This window comes from Malus domestica, chromosome 13, assembly GCF_042453785.1.
Source record: "Malus domestica chromosome 13, GDT2T_hap1".
Taxonomy (NCBI): domain Eukaryota; kingdom Viridiplantae; phylum Streptophyta; class Magnoliopsida; order Rosales; family Rosaceae; genus Malus; species Malus domestica.
Window position 1 is genome coordinate 4,766,031 of NC_091673.1, and position 21,080 is coordinate 4,787,110.

Below are 21,080 nucleotides of genomic sequence, written 5' to 3' on the forward strand. Positions count from 1 at the left end.
AGTGATGAACGGTCCCAGTATTTTAAGAGTTGTTTGGTATTTAATTTGAAACGTATTTTAGTTTTTTTTTTTTTTAATCAAATGAAACATTTGTTAAATTAGATGTTGTATAAAAGAGCAGACGAAGTTTAAATCCACACCATTGTCCTATACTAACATTCTTCTCCATCACTATAGTAAAGAGTCACTTCCGTTCACATGAGTAATTGTACATAATTGACAAAGTCAAAAGGAATATCATTTATGCAATTTTCTCCAAAAATAAAAGAATAGAATGAAAAGAATTATATGAGAGCCTAATTTATTGCTCTCAACGAACACATGAAGGCACGGACTGACATACGTTACCTCAGATTAAACCCCCATCCCTTCAAGAAGTGAGAGAGATTTTTTCCCCTAGCTTAATTAGGTGGTTGAGAATATTGGTCTGTGTTTTTATGGAGCTAAAACAGGTTTAGGTACACCACTAATTATTGGATTAAATTCATATCAGATATCTCTGCCCCCACTAAACACCCCATCTATATATTTGTCTTCACTTCTCATTACATCCTTCATCACCCCAATCATCCTCCAAAACCCCATTTAAGTTTTCAACTTTGAGCTTTCACACCCTAAGAACAAAACCCTAATCAGTTTCTTATGCTTCTTCTCGCCTAAAGTTATGAACTTTACCACCGTCACCGCCACCATCCAAACCCCAGATACGGACACCGAACCGCCCTCGCCGTCGGACCCCAAATCCAACTTCTTCAGCAGCAGGTCCTTATCCTTCACCAACGGCGCGTTCCAGCCTCAGTCGACGCCAACAATGGTGGTTGCCTACAAAGAATGTCTCAAGAACCATGCTGCCAGCTTAGGCGGCCATGCTCTCGACGGTTGCGGCGAGTTCATGCCTTCCCCCTCCTCCAACCCAGCTGACCCGACCTCGCTAAAATGCGCCGCTTGTGGCTGTCACCGCAACTTCCACCGCCGTGACCAGTACAGACCCAAAAGTAATGTTATTCGCAACCCCCACCGCCTGCTACCGGCGCCGAAACCAGCTCACTACAACCACAGCTCAAGCCCCAGCCCGAGCTCGAGCCCCAACCCAACTTTGAGCCCGCAGTCTCCACCGCCAGTCTCCCACTTGCCCCCCTCCTATTTCGCTTCCCCGCCGCAAATGCTGCTCGCTCTCAGTTCCGGCTTCTCTGGGCCGTCTGATGAGCACCCCCACCAGCACCAACTCAATCCGACGGCTGTGAAGAAAACGGAGAAGTACCCAGGTGAGAAAAAGAGATCCAGAACAAGGTTCAGCCAAGAGCAGAAGGAAAAGATGTTGTCTTTTGCCGAGAAAGTGGGGTGGAGATTGCAAAAGAGCGAAGAAAGACTGGTGGAGGATTTCTGCAGCGAGGTGGGGATTGGGAGGGGAGTTTTCAAGGTTTGGATGCACAATAACAAGCACGGTCGGAGGAGATTGGAGAGATTGGGCAGCGGAAACGGCAGCTTAGGCGACGGTGGGAATATGAACAAAAATGTCAGTGAGATCAACGGTGATGGTGAAAGACTTGGTTTTGACTCCATGAATGCTCACATCGCCAGCTACAATGTCAATGCCAACCCCCTGAACGAAGGCAGCAGAGCAAGTTTCCACCTTTCCACCAATGGGTCGTCGTCTTCGTCGTGAACCAGAGAGAAAGATGGAAGCTTTTGGGAGATATTAAAGTTAATTAATCACGCTTATTAGTATAAACATCTCTTGTTAATTCGCTAGCTCGTTCGTTAATTAATAGCTACCGCGTACTGACCGATCTGCTACTGTTTTGGCGAGGCCGAGAGGAAGGGATTAGAGAGGATAACGATTAAAGAGAAAGTTAATCATATGTTTAGCTGAAAGATATTATTCTTAATGCAAAGTTAATTAGTCGATGTTTTTAGCTTTCCATTAGTAATATAAAGTTGCTTTCTTATGCAGACATGTTTGTTTGTTTTCTAGCTGCTGATTAGTCTTTTTCCTTGTGGTTTAACGATTATAATATTTGATATTTCCATTTTTGGGTGGCATGAATTTCGTGTTTGGTATTTTAAATTCCCTTTAAATGTTTAATATTATCCATTAAGCTTAAAGGCAAAGCCTTCCCCATGCTTGTTTGTCCCATAGGGCACCCGTATTCCTAATTTTATTGAACTAATTTTTAACTTGAATAATATTTGGTTATTTAAAGGATGAGTTAGAGTTTTTACTTAAAAAAACTTGCTTGTTGCTAATTTATGAAACTTCGCGTTTGTAATGAAAACAGTTTATATTTAAGTCATTCTATAAATATTGTCTTTGTTAAAAATCAACTAAATCTAAGATCGTTTAATCATCGAACTGTATAAAAAATAGATAACGAAATTGGTAAAAGCATTACGAACCGTCTATGTATTTGCTACAATGCTACAATAGATTGACTAAACGACTTTAGATTTAATTTATTTTTTTTGCAGAAATGATCTTTACAATGTGATCATAATATGAACGATTCAAAATCATAAACATAAAACTCTCTGAAGAGTTTTGAGCAGGAGTTCCTACTCATCATTAAGTAGCTAAGCATGATTATTCAATCATATTGTATTATACTATTATTGGTATGATAGGTCATGTTATTCGTATCTAGATACTATTATTGGTTCGAGATACTATTGGAGAACCTCCAAATCATTGAACACAAATTTAAGTATAGGAGGAGATAAAACAAAACAAAAAAGATTAGTGGTAATTAATCTTCATGAGATAGGGCATAAGATTATCAGGTCGAGATCTAGAACCGAGTCCCCGTGACTCTTTAAATTGAGATAGAATTGGGACCAGCAAACAAAAATTAATAATCTCCTTCATCAAACTTGTTCTTTGGCCTTACAATATTAATGCTTCCTTTCTGACATCACCAAATCCACCATTTCCATACTTATTATCCTCACCTGTGTGTCAAAGTTGTGCATGGTCCTTTCATTTTCGTAGTCTTCCCTTCACATTTCACTCAATCACTGAGAAAGGAAAGACCGCTTGCATAGAACGGGTCCACCGTTTCGATGACGTTTGTGGTAACGTTATGTCGAGAAACACCGGTTGCACATGAATTTGCATATCTGGTTTTAGGGTGTAGCAACATGTATGTACTAAAACAAAGGAAGATCACATCAAAGTTCAGATACATCTCTACAAAAGCGAATATAAATAACCGACACATTGTTCTAATCAAGTAACGTAACGTGCGTTGCTTTGCCGTGATGTTTAGACTTCAAAACGAGGAAAATGTTAAACTACGGACGCCGGGATTAGGTATGAAGTTTGAACCCAGAAGGGACATGTGTAAAAGATGTGTTGTCGTGCTGCGCATGCAGTTGTCTAATTTAGAATGCTGAAGATGATTGCCTGGGCTTTTAAGGCAAGCCAAGCAGGAGAGGTTGGCTAAATCCAAAAGATAATAATTAAAATTAGGGTTTAGGTGATGGAAGCGGTGCCCAGGAGCCTGTACATATAAAGAAATTTTTTATTGTGATGGAAACACGAGTAATGCATCACTTTTTTTTATATAAATGGTGAAAAGTTTTACTTTTTAAGTTATTAACTTTTTAACACACATATCTCATCATTTGTATAGTAATACATGATGTACCATCTTGTATGTCGATCACACTAAAAAATCTCTCCTACAAACGCCACCCTTACTTTGTTTGATTGGTTACTTAGAACGGCAAGCATTGTTTTCCTTCTTTGCTTTGCTGCTGATGAATATATTTATATATAAATTATAATCCGCTATATATATATATATATATATGTTGATGAACGATGGTGATGATGACACATCTCTCTCTGAGATTCTCCTAATCCAATTTTGTTGTAATCAATTTGATCCACCGCCCTATTTGTACACACGTGTCAAGAATCAAAGGTTAAGTCCTTGTTCTTTATTCTTCCTTACTTTATTTGGGACTTAGATCTCTTCATATTTTAATTTGGATTTTTAACTGATTTTGTTGGAACATGAATATTTGTTAGGCAACAAATAAAAAAGAAAGAAGCGATGCTTTGACATTTTGACAAATATGTGAGGGCTTATTGGGACAATGCAATGGCTTCATTCTTCTGGGGCCCAAATCTTTACAAATAGAAGACCGAAATTGTTTGTGAAATGTCACTTAGAGCGGCAGGTAACGTCAATAAAAAAGTAATGATATTTATACACTCTGATGTGAGTTTAATTTTTATCGATTTTTTAAACAACTAACAATTTAATTCACTAGCTTTATTGTTATTAAAAAAATACTGTTATATGATGAAATCAGTTTTAAGTGGCAAATCAAATAAGGACGAGCGAAGGCTATTGTCGCAACTGGCCTTGTTTTGCTACTTATAATGTTCCAAAGTTTCCGGAAACACTTTCAGCCGTGTTTTACAACATGCTTATAAATTATCGTCTGCTCAAATCTCGTTGTAACATGATGTACTATGTGATAGTGTTCTATTACATGTGGAGTATGTTTGTTCCCAATTATCCCATATAAAAATAGAGAACTGTTATTAGCACTTCACAAATCTCATTTTACACTCCTTACAAGTGTTTTTTTCTTTCTAATTATAGAAAGTTTAGAGTACAAAATGAGATTTTTGGAATGTCAATAATAATTCCATAAAATCATAGCATACTTAGGGTGGTCCCTCTCAAGGACTCCTCTCTTTAGAAGATCGTTTTCAAACGCAAGTCCTGTCGATGAGCTCTCAAGTATGTCAAAAAGGGACATGGATCCTCTCCGGATCCATTGGTCCTAATCTATCAAGTCCCATCATCTGGACCATTGCAATTTGATCCAATGGCTACAAACAGGAGCTCACTTTAAAAGTTATAATAATTTTAACCATTGGATCAAATTTCAATGGTCCGGATGATGAGACTTGGTAGATTAGGACCAATGAATCCGGAGAGGATCCATGTCCATAAACAACATGGGAACGAAAACGAGGGCTCCACTTGAAGTGGCACCAAAACCAACGGCTCTCTTTTGAGTTTTGACAAGTTTAGCACTCTTTATATCAACCTTAATTCAACTTGAGCAATGAATAAATCACGCTCAAGTCTTCCTTCTTGGTGCTTTTTGAACTTCTTCACCACACAATTTCCACTTCTTTGTATTTCTTCAAGCTTTCTCTCCTTCTGCAATTTGATACGTAAATAATGATTATCGCTCTTTGTAGGGACCACAGTTAACGCCTATTTATTTGACTTGTATATACGATCAAATATTTAAGTGTGTGAATGAGAAATGTGTTATCTGGTATTCAGAATTTGTCACATCTACACTCAATTTTAGATATTCCTCATTTGAGGAAAACTGTAAAAGATAATGTAAAGTTGGGTACAAACAAAATACGCAGTCAAGAAATTGGCCGGCTGTGGCCATCATTATCAAGAAATTAGCATGTCATTATATACTTAATCATAATCATAACAATTTAAAACGTACTTGTCAAACCTATTCATAATGCACACGCATGTAAAGATGAGACATCAACATTTGAAACTAGACTCATACCATCCCATTACACAAGTTCGATTGGTTCAAAAATATAACTTTAATCCAACAAATGCGATTTATTTGTTTCTTTTAACCATCAAATCTATGTAGAATCAAATTCAGTTCATATCTAAAAAATGAAGACCGTATATGCCCCCAAACAAAATTATTCCTTGTAGTGCAACTTGTTGGTATAATGATTTTGACACAAATGATATTTTACTGGAAAAGAGATTCAAACTTAATTCAAAATAGAAAAACGCTATTATAACTAACTTGACTACGATTAGATCAACCGATACGATGATTTAAGTTGCCTAACATCTGCAAGATAGTTACTTGATCCAAAACAAAGTCCGGAAGGGTTTAGTGGGCCTAACTAGCCCAATACATTACCACAGTGGGCCTAACAAGCAGTCCAGTTTTTTTGTTAAAACGACATCGCATCAAATCATTGGTGGCAATGACGCAAAGATCTAATGACAACCCTCCGATCTTATGCAAATCCATTAAATAATTGTTCGGTATAAAGCCTTTCATCTTCAACAAAACCCTAGACTGAGTGGCAGCTGAAACTCGATTGCAAAAATGGTGCAGCGTCTCACGTATCGCGCCCGGCACAGCTACGCCACCAAATCCAACCAGCACAGGATCGTCAAAACCCCTGGTAAATTAAATATTACTGCTCTTAAACCCTAATTCTGTTTGCTTCGTTTCTGGGTCAAATTTGTGTTTATTTGCATATGAAATGTTGGATTAAGATGGTTTTTTTGAGATTAAGATTGTATTTTGATTTGTGGGTTTTGTTTAATTTGTGTTAGTTGAAGTTCTGGTGCTGTTATTGATGATTGTTTTGGGTGAACAGGAGGGAAGCTAGTTTACCAGACCACTAAGAAGAGGGCAAGCGGGCCCAAGTGCCCTGTTACCGGCAAGAGGATTCAAGGGGTATTTATTTGCCTTATTTAATTTCGAAATGATGGTTCTGTTTTCACATATTCTGTTGATTTAATAGGATTTCGTTGTTAGTTTCGTATCCGTAGTCTTTTTGTGGGTTCACAGTGTTTTGCATTTGCAAATGAGTGAGAGTTTAATTCTTTTACTTAGAGATATGCCGCAACAATAATCCCAGTTTATTGGTAGGTTATGCATTAGAGTTGGAGCTACTATCTATGAAACTGTTGATCTACCCTCGTGTAATTGGATTCATATAATTTGTGCTAGAATTATCAATATCATGCTCAGTTCACCATTGTGTGTGGAGAGGGAACGGTTCAAGTTCTCGTGAATTTGACCTTCTCTCGAAGCTCAAAGTAAAAAGTACCCTTGAACTTATATATTCTGTTTGCAAAACAATATTGTGCATAATGATTGCGTAGTCCAGTTACTTTAAGTTTGTTCTGAGTGGCGATACATTGTTGTCATTGTTTGTAGATCCCTCACTTGAGGCCTACTGAGTATAAGAGGTCCAGATTATCTAGGAATCGGAGGACTGTTAACCGAGCTTATGGAGGTGTATTGTCTGGAGGTGCTGTCAAAGAAAGGTTCGTGTATTGATTTCATTACGACGTTTTCTTCTTCTTTTCATGTTATGTTGCACTGATGGGATTTAGGCAAGTTGCTTTCTATTGGTTTGCAGGATCATCAGGGCCTTTCTGGTGGAGGAACAGAAGATTGTGAAAAAAGTGTTGAAGATCCAGAAGGCAAAGGAAAAGCAAGCTTCAAAGACCAAATGAAACTCAACCGAGTTTTAAGTAGCTTCAGACTACGCTGATTTTGGCTTATGGTGAGCTATGGGATCTAATTCGAGGTGTTCCAATTTGTACTTTTATATTTTGTTGTGGATGGTTTAAGTTATGATGTTAAGTACATTTTCTTCAGAAGTGCATCCTACCATGGAATTTCCTGTTTTGTATTTCAGTGGTAACATATACGCTTTGGAGTTATTTGTGTAGTGTCAGATTACTAGCTTTATTTGCGATTGTAGTTATGTCACGGTTTTTACATGTTTCTGCTTGTGAATGGTGGGAACTCTACATGTTTCATCTTGCCCCAGGGGACATAGAAGTGCAATTTTTCAAGGGAAACAGTAAATGACCACCTAGCTTCTGTCATGAAGTGAAAGTATTCGCAGTCTAATACAACAAGGGTTTTTCTACGTCTCCCTCGAGCACACAAGATCAAGCTGAAAAGCGCTTCAGCCTGACGACATATTTGTCGTTAGGCGGGAGTGTCTCCTTGAACGGAGGACGGTCTTTGAGGTCATTCACCCAAGACAAAAGTGCCAGGGTCTTCGGGCCTCATGGAAAAACAGGATTCGTGGTATGATCTGATCGATATCAGAATCACTTGTTTGTAGTCAGCAATTAGGATTCGCAGTGAAGAAATTTCTTTGTGCAGGATGTCCCGTCTTTCTTTAAAAAGTGAGGCTTTCTTAGTTCGTCCTACCTTTAACATCCTACGGTTCCCAACTGTTTGAAGTGATTAAATATGACTCATAAGTATGACAGATCATGATCATGATCATGATCACGCAGTAAAAAAGAGCAGGAACCCCTTTTCATCAATGTACTGGAGGATGACGGAGTGACTAGGAGGTGATCACGGTGATCGGGTTGCTCTCATGAATAAGAACAGGAACCCTTTTGTGGACATGATTGTAGGATAGCCGCAGTGATTCTCTCTCTCTCTCTCTCTCTCTCTCTCTAAACTTGGAAGAGTTATAGAAAATTTTGGTCTTTTTTATGTTTTGAATGATACAATTGGATAAAAAAAAGTTTCCCTGAATTTGTTTTGGTAAAATTCTCTTGGATATAGACTAATATCTAAATGGGCCTATCTCAGCTTCGCATTTTGCTCTCTCCGTATTCTAACGACTCTCATGAATATTTCGGCTCCGAATCCAATTGAAAGTACCTGCTCCTTTGGTTCTTGTCAGCCCCATGTACCAAAAAGGTAATTATAAAGAGACAAACAAAACCAAAGCTTCGACTGTTTTTTTTACAAAGAGTAGGATTATTTACATTAAACTACAAGAAGGGAGATTCGAACACTGGATCTCAAATGCAGAGGCAAATACTCTTAATCAACTGAGTTACAAGCCACTTACAAACTTTCTCGTTAACTATCCCGCCTATGTTCATTGCAAATCCTAATCCAATTTTTTGTTTTTTGTTTTTGTTTTTGGGTTCAAATATGATCCAATGCTTAGTACATATATAAAGCTTTCATCCAACATCCACGTTTTTGTTTTGGACACAAAAAACAAAACATGTTGATTAATGTTTTTAGGTCTCTCGAGTCTGAGGACATGACTTAGTTAATTTGATAGAGGACCCCAAACATGTCAAACCTGATCAGCCTTCTATTTCCTTAATCATACCCTTTGGGGCTTAATTAGCAAAAAGAATTCTACAAACACGAAACTTAATTAAATAATGAGCTATAGCCTATAGCTGACACAACCTAATAAGCTAAGAAACATTAGTAATTATGCAATGTTTCTAATTATGTGACAAGTTTAAGTATAGCATCTGGTTGTGGACATTTCAGTCGGACATGGCGAAGACTCCCACGTCAAACTCGACTTCCATGCATCCCCTCCTCCTACATCCATAGGCAAAGGCAAACTACTCATCAATGGAAACCCAATATTTGATCTCGCACTTGTCTCCCACTGATGATCGTCTCTTTCTTCTGTCACGTTCGAGTTCACATTTTGAATGTTTTTAATCAACCCAGCTATATTGTCATAAACATTGCCAAGGTTATTATTACTTCCTTGCATGATCTCATGATGATGTGGCAATGCCGTCGACGAAAAGCCTCCGTTAGTACTAAAGTCAAAATTAGTACTCTCTGCAGAGGAGCCCTTGACGTTGTTGCTGCCATTGTAATCTCCAACCATCGAGGATGACATGTTTAACAAGAAGGAGGACACATCCACCGTGCATTTTTCAGCTGCTGGTCCGGATGAAGTTTCTAGAGGTGATGGAAATGTGAAGCTAGGGTTAGAAAAGTAATCTGATGATCCACTGGGAAAATTGGAGGAAATGGGAAAGTACTGATAGGGTAGTTTGACATTGCAACCCATCATCAGGGGGTTTACGGGTTTGTAGGAGTTGGGATAAATATCTAGAGGGGATATATTGCTTGTTGTGGATGAGATTTGTATGTCATTGTTGTTGCCAGAGAAGTTGGTTTTTGATGTCAGGCTCTCTGAACTAAACTCATGATGTTGATGAGTTGTATTGTGTGCACCTTTGGAGCCTAACATATGATCACCAAAAGTGTTTGTTTCAGGCAAGGCAGACACCCAAGAGTGATTAGAAAGGGCTCTTTGGTGAGCATTACTTGAATTTGTTTTCTTAAATATCCTGCATATTGCCCATGAATCCTGCACGTGTATATATAAATATTAGCATCGGAAATGTTTTTGTCAACTAGTCTCACAAGTTTGACAACAGATTGACAGTTTAACAATATAACAATTAGATATTATGTGAAAATAGCGATGCATATATAGAAAAATAGTTTTTTTTTTTTTGGCATACATTTGCAGGAATAGTTTTGTCCATGAACGATGATGATCTCTTTGGTGGGAGTGAATCCGTGAGAGAAGGTAAACGAAACTCATGCATCATCCAGTCGGTTTTGACCCCTTTGGCAGCTCTACCTTTGTAGAAAACAAGAGACTTCTTCAACCCAATACACTTGGAGGAACTACATGCATCTTCGGATGAATAGATGGGACGGTCGGTTCCTGTTGCTTTCCAGAACCCGGCTCCGGTAACCCTGTTAGGCCTTGTGCTGTTTCTGTATTTTCTGTCCCTTGGACAGTAGAAATACCACTCTTTCTCCCCAGAAGCTGCCAACTCTACACATATCATGCAAAAAAGTAAGTTAAAAAGTTTATAGCTAAGCCGTTCAAAACAGATGCAACTAAAGCCCTTGTATATTTTGAACAAATTAGAAAGTGCAACCCTAACCTTAAAACACAGATTACATACACACAAACATATATAACAGATTTAGGTTCAAAACTTCTATGTAGTAGTGGTAAATAGTGGGCATATCAAAGAACACATAAGAGAGAAAAAGATGCTATATAATATTACACGGAGATGGAAGTCCTTTTAGTCATGCATGAATATGTAAGATTATGTTTTGAAAAATTACTCGGAAGATCCCAGGGGTCAAATTTATAGATGTCGAGTTGCTTGATGAGCTCAATAGAGAGGGGCCTCTGCTGAACCTTCCTCTTGAGATAAAACCCTACCAGCTCCTCATCAGTTGGATGAAAACGAAACCCTGGCAGCATCACTTCATCCATTTTTTCTCCTTCAATATTATCACTTCTCTCATCCATTTTTTTCTACAAAGAACTAAAGTACTGGTAGGTATATGCTGCTTCTCACTAACTATTTAAAGTTACCCAACAGTGAGAAACTGAAGAAATTAGTGTTAATGTTAATTACAGTGCTACTGTGTGCATATATAACACCTGAATATGCCCGAAACTGCAGTAAGACGCAAACCCTAGCTGTAGCTAGAAAAGATGAACACACAGAACGAGAACGAAGAAGAAGAAGTGAAGAGGTGGAGTGAAAGCAACGAGTTTAAGATGGCGGTGAGGGTTTGGAGTTAATTTGTAGGGAAAATATATGCTTCCTGAGGAGGGTTCTGCCTCCGAAGGATCAGCCGCCTTTTCTGGTGACTTAATATATATGAGTCTGTGTGTTTTGCGAAGATCACGTTGGCTACTTCACACTCTCAGACAGTAGTACAGATAGAAATTAATTAGAAGGGAGCTCTTAAATATTGAAATCAAAATCAAATTAAAATTACACCTACCAAGAAAAAAATTAAAGCTGAAGTCAAGAAAATAGATTTCCATAAGAAGACCCTTATTTCTAACTTGGACCTTAATGAACCCAATTTAGGGTTTTGTTTATTAATCCAAGTATTGGAATCTCAAGGAAACCCACCACTATCAGCACCAGCTTATAGGGATTATGAATCCTTTTTTATTAATTAATATTTCTTAAATATATATGTTTTTTAATACAAGCGTTTTATTCATAATTCATCTAAACTACGGAAATGAGCATTCGAAATTCTATACAGGGATGAGCACACTACTATAGAGAACTTGACTAGCCCTGATCTTCACCTCAACTATTAGAACCAGAGATTTGAGCTTGAAAAAACACACTAGTCTGACCAACTTAATTAAGTTTAATCTATAAAAGATTGTTTATTAGTAATAATTAAGTTTTGGTCTCTCCACTACAAATCAAGACAAGGAAAATTTCCAAGCAAGTACTAGTTTTTAAAGTTGAGGTGTTTGAAATGGTGTTTGGAAACGTGGACCTGAGCCAACCTCCAAGACAAAGCTCAAACAGTATCAATATTTTAGAACTTGAATTCCTATGAGAGGACTTATTAGGATCCCATCATTATAATTAGTGATATTATATTAGTTTCTCAGAATCCGAAATTCCCGTTTCTATTCCATTCCCAGAGCTTCTATTCCACTGACTTTGTCAGGTTCAATAGGTTTAATAATTTTAGCGTCATTATCTCACTCATCTGCAGGTTAATCAGCTGGCTATTACCCTCCAAATCTAGTCAATATGGACCACTTGCCCTGGATAGAATACACAATACAGGTTACGTTTTACATGATATGGTGAAATTATGTGTTTGACCTTTCAGGAGAATCGTTCCACCTATCTTTCAGAAACTGATCAGAGTCAGAGGCTTAATTAAGTTATTAATTAGTATTTACTCATCTTATCTGGAAATTTCAAATTAATTACCATAGTTTTTACAGGTATTAGGAAAGCTAACCCTCAATGATTTTGTTGATGGTTATTTGTTAAATATACAACTTCGTGCCCGTGTTCCCCTCAATTTTTTCTTTTCTAATTTTCTGTGCTGTAATGCATGTTTAAGTTTGTGTCACTATAGTTATATAAATTCATGATTATATATGATGAAAACTATAGAAAAGTAGATTTCAACCCAATTGCATTAGAATATTTTAGGAAAAACCCACACATCTTTTGACTATTTTTTTCATGTTAAAAAACATATCAAATTGTGATAATGAGGTCAATTAATAGCTTAGAGTTCTCATCTAAGATTTTGTTTCATGCCTGCTTTACCCTCTACAGTTTTTATTTGTCAACAATACTTTTTTAATTTAATGTTATTTATGTGGTACAAATTGATTTTTAGCTTAAAATCAATAGATTTGAGTCTTATATATTAGTAATGTAGATTGGTGTGATACCAATGACACACCCCAACCCTAAAATCAGGATGTGCTGGCCGTCACGGGGGTGTGACGTAACCAAAAGTGCGACGCGGAAGCAAAAAGGTAAAAGAAATACGAAGGAATAAAAACCAACTACTAGCAATAATATCCAACTAACACACACAAGTGAGTTTTATGTTGTTCTGATTATGTGTGTTTCACACTTAAACTCACTCTAGCATGTCACGCCCTAATTTTAGGGTCGGGGTGTGTCACCCAATGTGTAGGTATGTGGATGAGGTTGATATTAAAAGTATATGTAATGTGGATATATAGGTTTTGATACCTATTGCGGAGGTGATGTAGATAGGATTTGCTTACCTAGTGATGAAATTTCAATTGACTATGCATACTAAGTGTCCATGTGTTGATTGTATTTGGATTTTTTTTAAGAGACATTGTATATACCTCAACAATAGGTTTTATGACTTCCTCTTTTTTTTCTACAAACGATATAGGGAAGGTTTTCGAACATGGGACCTTCGGTGCAAGGGCGAATGCTATTAACCAATTGAGCTACAAACACTTGCAATAGATCTTATGGTTATATATGATGAAAAATATAAGTTATACATTTTTTTTTGTCAAACGATAGATTTTGTTAGATTGTTGATAAATTAGTCACCGATGGGGTTTGAACTCATGGCAACATGCAAGAGCTCAACACCTTTCACCACTGTGGTAAAGGCCACTTGCGAAAAATACAACCAACTGCATGATTAATAAGTGACTGGAAGAAAAAAAAATTGTCACATTCAAGTCTTGTTATTAGTGTAATCGGCCACCTTGTTTATTACTTCACAATGTCATTTTTTTAAAAGAAATGCTAAGAAGACTCTCTTAAAAGTGAGATTCTCTATCACTTCACAGTTTAACGCAAATTCTCATGTCAACGTTATAAAATATTTTGTCAAAAATATGAGATGACAGATAGTCTATGAAAAGTCCCCACTAGTGAGAGTCTCCTTAATATTTTTTTATTATTTTAAATTCTGAACTTCATCACAAAGTCAAAACTAAATGTCACTAGACCAGTTACAATGAATATTAACTTGCTAAGCATTTCATGAAAATCATATCTTACGATTGCTTGTTGTGTCGTTATAAGCATATATGGGTGGGGAAAGAGAGCTATGGGGTTTTAACGTACATTTAAGTCTTTTAAGATGAGTAAAAGTTTATCTGATTTTGTAGACTTTGGAAAAACCAAGTGTGGGATTCCTCAATTCCTTGTCTTCTGCAAAACCAAAAAGGTTTCATTTTTCCAACAACAATGAATAAGTTAAATTACAGTTTAAAATCCATGCATTCTTCATTTTGTTAATGGATAATGTTAGGGAGATCAAAATGTAAAACTATATTTACAAATCAAATAATGTGTCATAAATAAGAAATAAGCACTAGACAGTAGTATTAAGTGATTCAAAGCTCTTTTTTTCAAACAAATATTAATTAGTTCAAAGTCCAGTTGGTCATACAGTACTTGAGTTTGCTTACAAACAAGGCCTACTGTGCTGTGCTGGTGGGCAAGTGAAGTACTGTAGTAATCAATTATTCAATGGTGATAAATTAGGGTTTTCACAGAGTCAAATGCAAAAACTTGGGGACTCCAAAGTCAGTGAAACTCCCCAAATTTCTTACCCTCGGTTGGAACCCATTTTGTCTGTTGATTGACCTAGAATTACTTCCCCAAGCGTGCAACCAAAGTCTTTTAAAAAAAGGGTCAAACTCTTCAACTCCAAGCGTCTATACGCCTCTTTCTACGTGAAACATTATTAACCCCCCACACCCTTCCATTTCAACCATTCATTAACTCTACCATGTATATTTGCAAAGGGCCAACCTAACACTCCACTTAACAAGGTTTATGAATTTTACCAACCGCACTCACTTGTAAACAATTGCTGCCCAATATTCATTAATATTCACTATCAGCTTATAATTGAAATGATTAAGAGGTCTATCTATGTTCTCGAAAAATTATGTGTTCAAGCTCTCCTTTAATATCATTTGTATAAAAAATAAATAAAAAAAATTGTTATTAACACTTCAAAAATCTCATTTTACACTCCTCACAATGTATTTTTCTTTCTATACTCTTCACGAGTGTATTTTTCTTTCTAATTATATAAAGTTTGGAGTGCAAAATGAGATTTTTTGAGTGCTAATAGCAATTCCCAAAAAAAATTATGTATCTCATAATTACATCACTTAAATCCTAATCTTTGCCTAGATTATGTTAACTTGTGTCACTGTGTGAACTGATGAAGGTGACCCTCTTTCTTAATTAAGAGGAAATAATTAGTTAAATCGGAATTTTAGGACTAAAGTATCTCAATTTCTATCTGGGATTGATACAATACTCTACTTAAGCTACTCTAATCTAAGAGGAAGGATATTCAAATTCAAATGTATAGGATGAACACATTCGTTCTAGCCAATGTGCCCACGACCATTGCATAACCTTTTCCAATTAAGAAGGTTGTACGTACATTTTTGTCAACAAACAAGTGAGAAACAAGGGCCAATGACATCTTGGAATACAACAATACTACTTATATCATAATATTTTCTTTCTTTATTTTCTTATTATTTTCTCTTTTGTTTGTACGTCTTCCTTGGAACTTAGTCAACAACCAAACCAAAAAAGAGAACTTACTCAAACAAAAGTAATACACTATACGGTACATACGAAAGCGATCCCACAGTACATTGTTTGTATGTTGTGTGTCTCCACTGGTAGAGCCGAAAGTAGGTTTAATGCCTCTAATACATATTAACTTTTGCCTATTGATCTGGAACAAGCACCAAAAAGATTAAAGATCCTGATTTTTGGCGACATTTAAGCAAGCCTTGCAGGCCGTCTTCTAACATTGTGCACCCGTTGCAGCAATCCTCTGTGTCGATTACCATCAACGTAATATATACTCAACTACTATCCTATCAGGTTGTCTGCAACAGTTCCTTGATATCGTACCCTTGTAGCTGTCACATAAACAAGAAGATTGGTTTTAGCAATGAGAAAGAGTACTTGATGCTTACCCTTCAGCTTCGGAATTCGGACTCATCTATAACCATAACTTACATACTCCGAAATCTTGTTTACCTGAAGGAACGTCAGAAGCAAGATCACTCCTGAGTTCCAGAGAGCATGTATTGTGATGGGAGTTACAAGGTTGCGAGTTTGAGCATACGACAATCCCAGAGCAGTGCCTATACAGACCATAAAGTAAATGAGATAAAAATGTGTTTGATGAAACCTAAAGCACATTAATGTGCGCCTGAGGTGATGCACAAATTTGATTTGATTACTTTGGTAGACATGCTACCTAGCACAAACAGCTGGGGAAACTCTCCAGGAGTGAGATGTGCAAGTGCAAATACAGCGGCACTTATTACAATAGCCACTGGTGTAGGTACCCTGCAAAACACATTTTCAACGGCAATAAGATACTCAGGGATGAACACTTGACACCAACAAATGCAACAATACTAAAACAAGTGAAACTAAAAAGTTTTAAACCCATGCTCAGCCACCTCTCCGAAACCTTATGTAAAAATTTTGTATGATTCTGCCATTCTCCTACATAAGTACCTCAAAAGCAGTTTCTTCTACCATATATTTCTTATCCTCTACACTATTCCAGCTTTGCTCTTGTTAGTAGAAATATCCGATTCTGGTTGATTAACTCAGAAAATAAGTTTTAGGAGTGAACCAAATCACACTGTCTGGATGGCAACTTCCTAGTTAAACTAGCCCTCAATTTTCCAAAACTTATAACCAATTCTACGGGTAGTAATTACTGGGAATATTTATAAACAATTGCAGGCAAGCTTAGAGGAAGAACTGTGCACGTTTATTAGAGAAATTTAGATAGAAATACTCAATCATTTTAGGCATATTATGCAACTCTATTAAACAGAGAAAAAGGGAAGTATACCATTTAGTCATGGAGACCATAAAAAACCCGCGAAACACAGTTTCTTCGAGAATTGGAGCCAAAACTCCAGTGATGCCTAGCAAGCAAGCAGTACTGCAACCAACATTAACAAGAGCTTAATCAACTTGCTTAATCCTCAAGTTCTAGTGATGAAAAAGAAAAGACCTTCTAAAGTACCTAATACCGGACGATCCAATCAGTGGAAGCAAACTTACTAGAGCGTCCTTCTGAAATCATGTCAATATGAATAAAACATATAGTCATGTTAAAATTATAATTAAAACAAATAATTTGCTTATTAATTCAATCCAGTGTCCATTGCATCCTATAGATAAAGAGATAATAAGATAAATTTGAATAATTCAAACCTCTCGTTCTGGGCTCTCCCCCCTCAACATGGACAATGCAGCCCCTGTCACTGCAATAGCAGCTATGGCACCAACAAAACCAATCCCTGCCCACAATAGCCATCCCTTCTGTAGATTGAAAGGTTCCTTCAAATCTGAAACGGTAAAAGCTCATTATCTCTTTATCAGAAATGGTAATAGCTAATTAATTAACTCAATTGGCCACAGTCTAGATATAGGCTTTGACAAACCAGAATCTGGCAACGATGAGCTTTCAAATCTAAATTTCGCAACTATATGTTAATGGAAGAAATACAGATTACTATTCATTGCAACTCAACAAATCACACATTCTATATATAAGCTACAACAAGAGTTATCTCATTGAGACACTTACCAAAATAATGTTACAACGGGTACCCTTTGCCACCGCTTTGCATTGAAGCAATTAACAGTGAGCAGGGTGAACGACAATCCAACAAGAAGAAAATTTACGAGTGTGTTTGTGTTTGTGTTTTCGTTCTAGGATAAAGAAATAAATTGGAAAAAATCAGTACCGTAGCGATAAACATCTTCAGGCAGTGGTTGGTAAGTGTTGGCAACGGTATATAGAACAGCAAGTACAGCTGCAGTTGTAATACTAGCGAAACAATAACCAAACCAATCAGACCACGTCGAAATTCGCTAAGCACGGTTATAAACACTGCAAAAGAGCTCCTGCAAGTAGAATTACAATGTGATTACGCATTACCCTTGATCAAGAAACAGTATCTCTGCCTTCTCATCCAAACTCAAATCCTGAATTCGAATTCCTAAATACGGTATAGCTGCCGCCTCTACCAGTCCTGTCAAAACAAAACTGCCTGGGACAAAAATTAATCTTTCTTCTTCTGAATTGTGATAGTAACATTTATAAGCTAATTAAACACTAAACCCACCTCAGCCCACAAGCAAGCGATGTTAACGACGCCGTTTGCCATTCCCAGGGGACATCCCACCGCTTCAAAATCAGCCACTGCGATTCATTTTCCTGATAATTTCACCCCAGGATGATTACTTTAAAGTTGAAATGATTACTTTAAAGTTGAAACTCTCTCTTCTTAATCTGGGTTCTCTTGGTTGAAGCTGAAAGCGAGTACCTTTTCTTGGAAATCGCCTTTGGGCTTTCCTCCGCCGCTGAAAAAGCAAATGTACGGCGGATTTCTGACGTTTCTGAGCCTTGAAAGCTGGGTCGATCGGCGCGGCGAGAAGCCGGCGGTGAAGCTTCTGCGGCCGTCGAGAAAAAGGGAGGGGATTTGGGTTTTGGAGGAAGTTGGCTTGGGTGAGTCCGAGAAGCAGGAGAAGGAAGATTGAGCTACAGATGTGAACAGCGTGCACACCATTGCTGGTTTTGATATTGTATTCGAACTTTTAAGCATGCAGAGAATTGCCGAGCAGCGGGAGAGACGACTGTTTGAGCAGGGGGATAAGGCTGGCCTGAGGTTTGCATAATTTCACTTTTCACCCCGTAATGTTTCTAAAATTGCATTGAGCTCCCTGTGAAGTGTGAACAAGTTGCTTGGGCCGTTTGGGTTTGGCTAAACTCCTTTGATGGACTCCTCCGTTGTAGGCTGGTATGACCAGGCCTAGGTGGGCTTTTTGGTATTTTGGGCCTCAGGCTGATAATCCGCTCGTGAAGGCTTTCACTCAGATGTTTTTGAAATCGAGTCGTTTGATAAACATTTCAATTTAGATTTTTAATTTTCTATTTTTTTTGTTAGATTTGAGGGCAAATATAGAAGAGAAACAAGGGATACATGGCGGGAGAGATTTAGAAGAAATCAATAAGAAAATGGATGCAAAATTGACTTCCCTCACATCTTAAACATAATACATGAAAATCAAACCCTAAAAAATGACGTGGTTATAAAACGGGTTATTGACTTCTCAGTTTTACAACTGCTATTTGATACTTCATAAAATATATATCTTATACTCATCATTTATTTCTTTGTCACTTTGTTTGCAGGTGACTAGTATATTAGGTTCGTAAAATCATCCGCAAACCAAATGTACAAGTCAAGACGTAGTTTTATTGCTATAACTTTTATGTCTATACTTGTGATTCTTGTAGCTGGCTCGAGCTTAACCATTTTTTTTTTTTGGAAAAATAATAATATTGTAAACTATTATAGTTTATGGTGAAAATTCTAATTTTTTTTTTAACAAATGATATTATCTATACTAAGTAGAAGGGGTGAGATTAATCTCACAATGAGTTACCAGTAATGTGGTTAAATTCGCATTTGGTGAGAATCGAACATACAAACTCTTACTTACAAATGAATAATCTGAATTTAAATGCGATGAGTCGAATACTCTACCTTATCCAAGTGCCCTAACTCACATTTGTCAGTATAACATAAATTAATAAGATATAATAATGCACATATCTTCGTCTGTATATTTATATGGATCAGGATCCTCTCCTGAGCAGATGGAGAGGATCCTCCTGACCAGGCCCATCGGGCCGTTCATTTTTTATCCAACGGCTACAAACAGGGGGTCCTCTAAAAGTTATAATAATTATAACTGTTGGATAAAAAATGAACGGCATGATGGCCTTGGTCAGGAGGATCCTCTCCATCTGCTCAGGAGAGGATCCTGATCCTATTTATATAACCTCATGTTTTCTTTGTTGTCCGACCTAACATATGACCAAATGGACCACCATTTGTAATTAAATGGTTCCAAGCCAACTTCCCCCAAATTTAATTTCTAATTATAAATTATTGGAATTTGGAATGGAAGCTGCTAAGTAGGATCCTCTTATCATACTTTAATTTAATATTTGATAATTCATGTGGAATTGAAATAATTCAGCAGCTTGATCCGATCTAAATCCGGCAAACTCTCTGACCGATTGGAGAACAAGGGAGCAAAGTGAGTTGCGTTCATGTTTTTGAGTCAAAATAAAATATGCATAAAGTCGTAGGACAAATAAACTAATGAGATGAAACTTGTAATGGTAGGGGAATGGGACATCGTGGTCACCCACACAATCTCTAGTCTATGTACAAAGCCAAAGTCCATTTAATATGCTTTTTTTAACATGTACGATATTATTTACAGTATGTATGGGAGAGCGAGTCAAGATTCATAGTAAGCTAGCTATAATAATTTGGTATGAATTCTGTTTTGGCAAGAATCAAACTGAAGAAAAATATTAGACCGTAGTATAAAACGGCAAAAGCAATCTAATATTTATCAATTTTAGTAATTTTGAAAGGAGGTTTGAATTTATTAATCATGGTGTTGCTTGGCTATTGCCGCCCTATCGGTATTTGATTCCTTTTTGTGTGTTGTATTTGTAATGATCCCATTGCCTCATTGCTAAACCCTACTAATCAATAACATGCCATTTGTACATTGAGTTTTTTTTTTTCTCACCATCCTTAGGTAGTAAAAGTAGGCTTTTTTTTTTTTATTAATAATCCTTTCAACTCCATTTCATGCTTACTTTACTCTCTAAAATAAAACTATCGTCACTTCATACTCTAAAACTCAAGTTTCACTTTGAAAAGATTCCTCCATTTGGTGAAATGTTCGTCAAATATACTGAAGTGCAAGAAATCTTGCTGATGTGCACACCCTACGTTTGTTTCTGACAATTAAATCAAATGAAGTCAAAAAAATCAAAACCAAACAAAAAGTGCAAATACTTTTTTGATTTGATCCTAAACCACGCCTCATAATTTATCTATGTTCATGAGAATTCTCAAATATTAAGAAAATTTGCTTTTTCACCTTTCATTATACACAGTATGTAATCGGTGACACTCAATGTGGAGATGGTATATATGATAAGTTGATCGATCGTGGTAGGCTTTAGCTTTAGGGAATTTGTTTGGATCAAACAAAATTCTATACATTGGAGCAATTTGAACATCT

The 21,080-nt window shown here is 36.9% G+C and overlaps 4 protein-coding genes across 4 annotated transcripts; 2 read left to right on the top strand and 2 right to left on the bottom strand.

Moving 5' to 3' along the window:
* Nucleotides 1–218: 218 nt before the first annotated feature.
* On the top strand, nt 219–1,953 carry LOC103451826 (zinc-finger homeodomain protein 11-like). Its single transcript, XM_008391255.4, has one exon. The coding sequence runs from the start codon at nt 665–667 to the stop codon at nt 1,664–1,666; it is 1,002 nt and encodes a 333-aa protein (XP_008389477.1). The 5' UTR covers nt 219–664; the 3' UTR covers nt 1,667–1,953.
* Nucleotides 1,954–6,003: 4,050 nt separating this feature from the next.
* Nucleotides 6,004–7,515, top strand: LOC103451825 (large ribosomal subunit protein eL34-like). The gene is made up of 4 exons (XM_008391254.4): nt 6,004–6,211; nt 6,410–6,489; nt 6,976–7,085; nt 7,181–7,515. The coding sequence occupies exons 1-4, from the start codon at nt 6,133–6,135 to the stop codon at nt 7,275–7,277; spliced, it is 366 nt and encodes a 121-aa protein (XP_008389476.1). The 5' UTR covers nt 6,004–6,132; the 3' UTR covers nt 7,278–7,515.
* Nucleotides 7,516–8,885: 1,370 nt separating this feature from the next.
* LOC103452332 (protein FEZ-like) lies at nt 8,886–11,059 on the bottom strand. Its single transcript, XM_008391831.4, has 3 exons — nt 10,720–11,059; nt 10,095–10,417; nt 8,886–9,937 (listed from the first exon to the last, which is right to left on the bottom strand). Exons 1-3 carry the CDS (start codon nt 10,907–10,909, stop codon nt 9,062–9,064), a joined length of 1,389 nt encoding a protein of 462 aa, XP_008390053.1. The 5' UTR covers nt 10,910–11,059; the 3' UTR covers nt 8,886–9,061.
* Nucleotides 11,060–15,517: 4,458 nt separating this feature from the next.
* Nucleotides 15,518–18,634, bottom strand: LOC103451824 (uncharacterized). The gene is made up of 10 exons (XM_008391253.4): nt 18,290–18,634; nt 18,089–18,180; nt 17,902–18,009; nt 17,708–17,790; nt 17,172–17,305; nt 16,981–17,030; nt 16,804–16,896; nt 16,192–16,283; nt 15,969–16,075; nt 15,518–15,847 (listed from the first exon to the last, which is right to left on the bottom strand). The coding sequence occupies exons 1-10, from the start codon at nt 18,566–18,568 to the stop codon at nt 15,806–15,808; spliced, it is 1,080 nt and encodes a 359-aa protein (XP_008389475.1). The 5' UTR covers nt 18,569–18,634; the 3' UTR covers nt 15,518–15,805.
* Between the last annotated feature and the right edge of the window lie 2,446 nt (nt 18,635–21,080).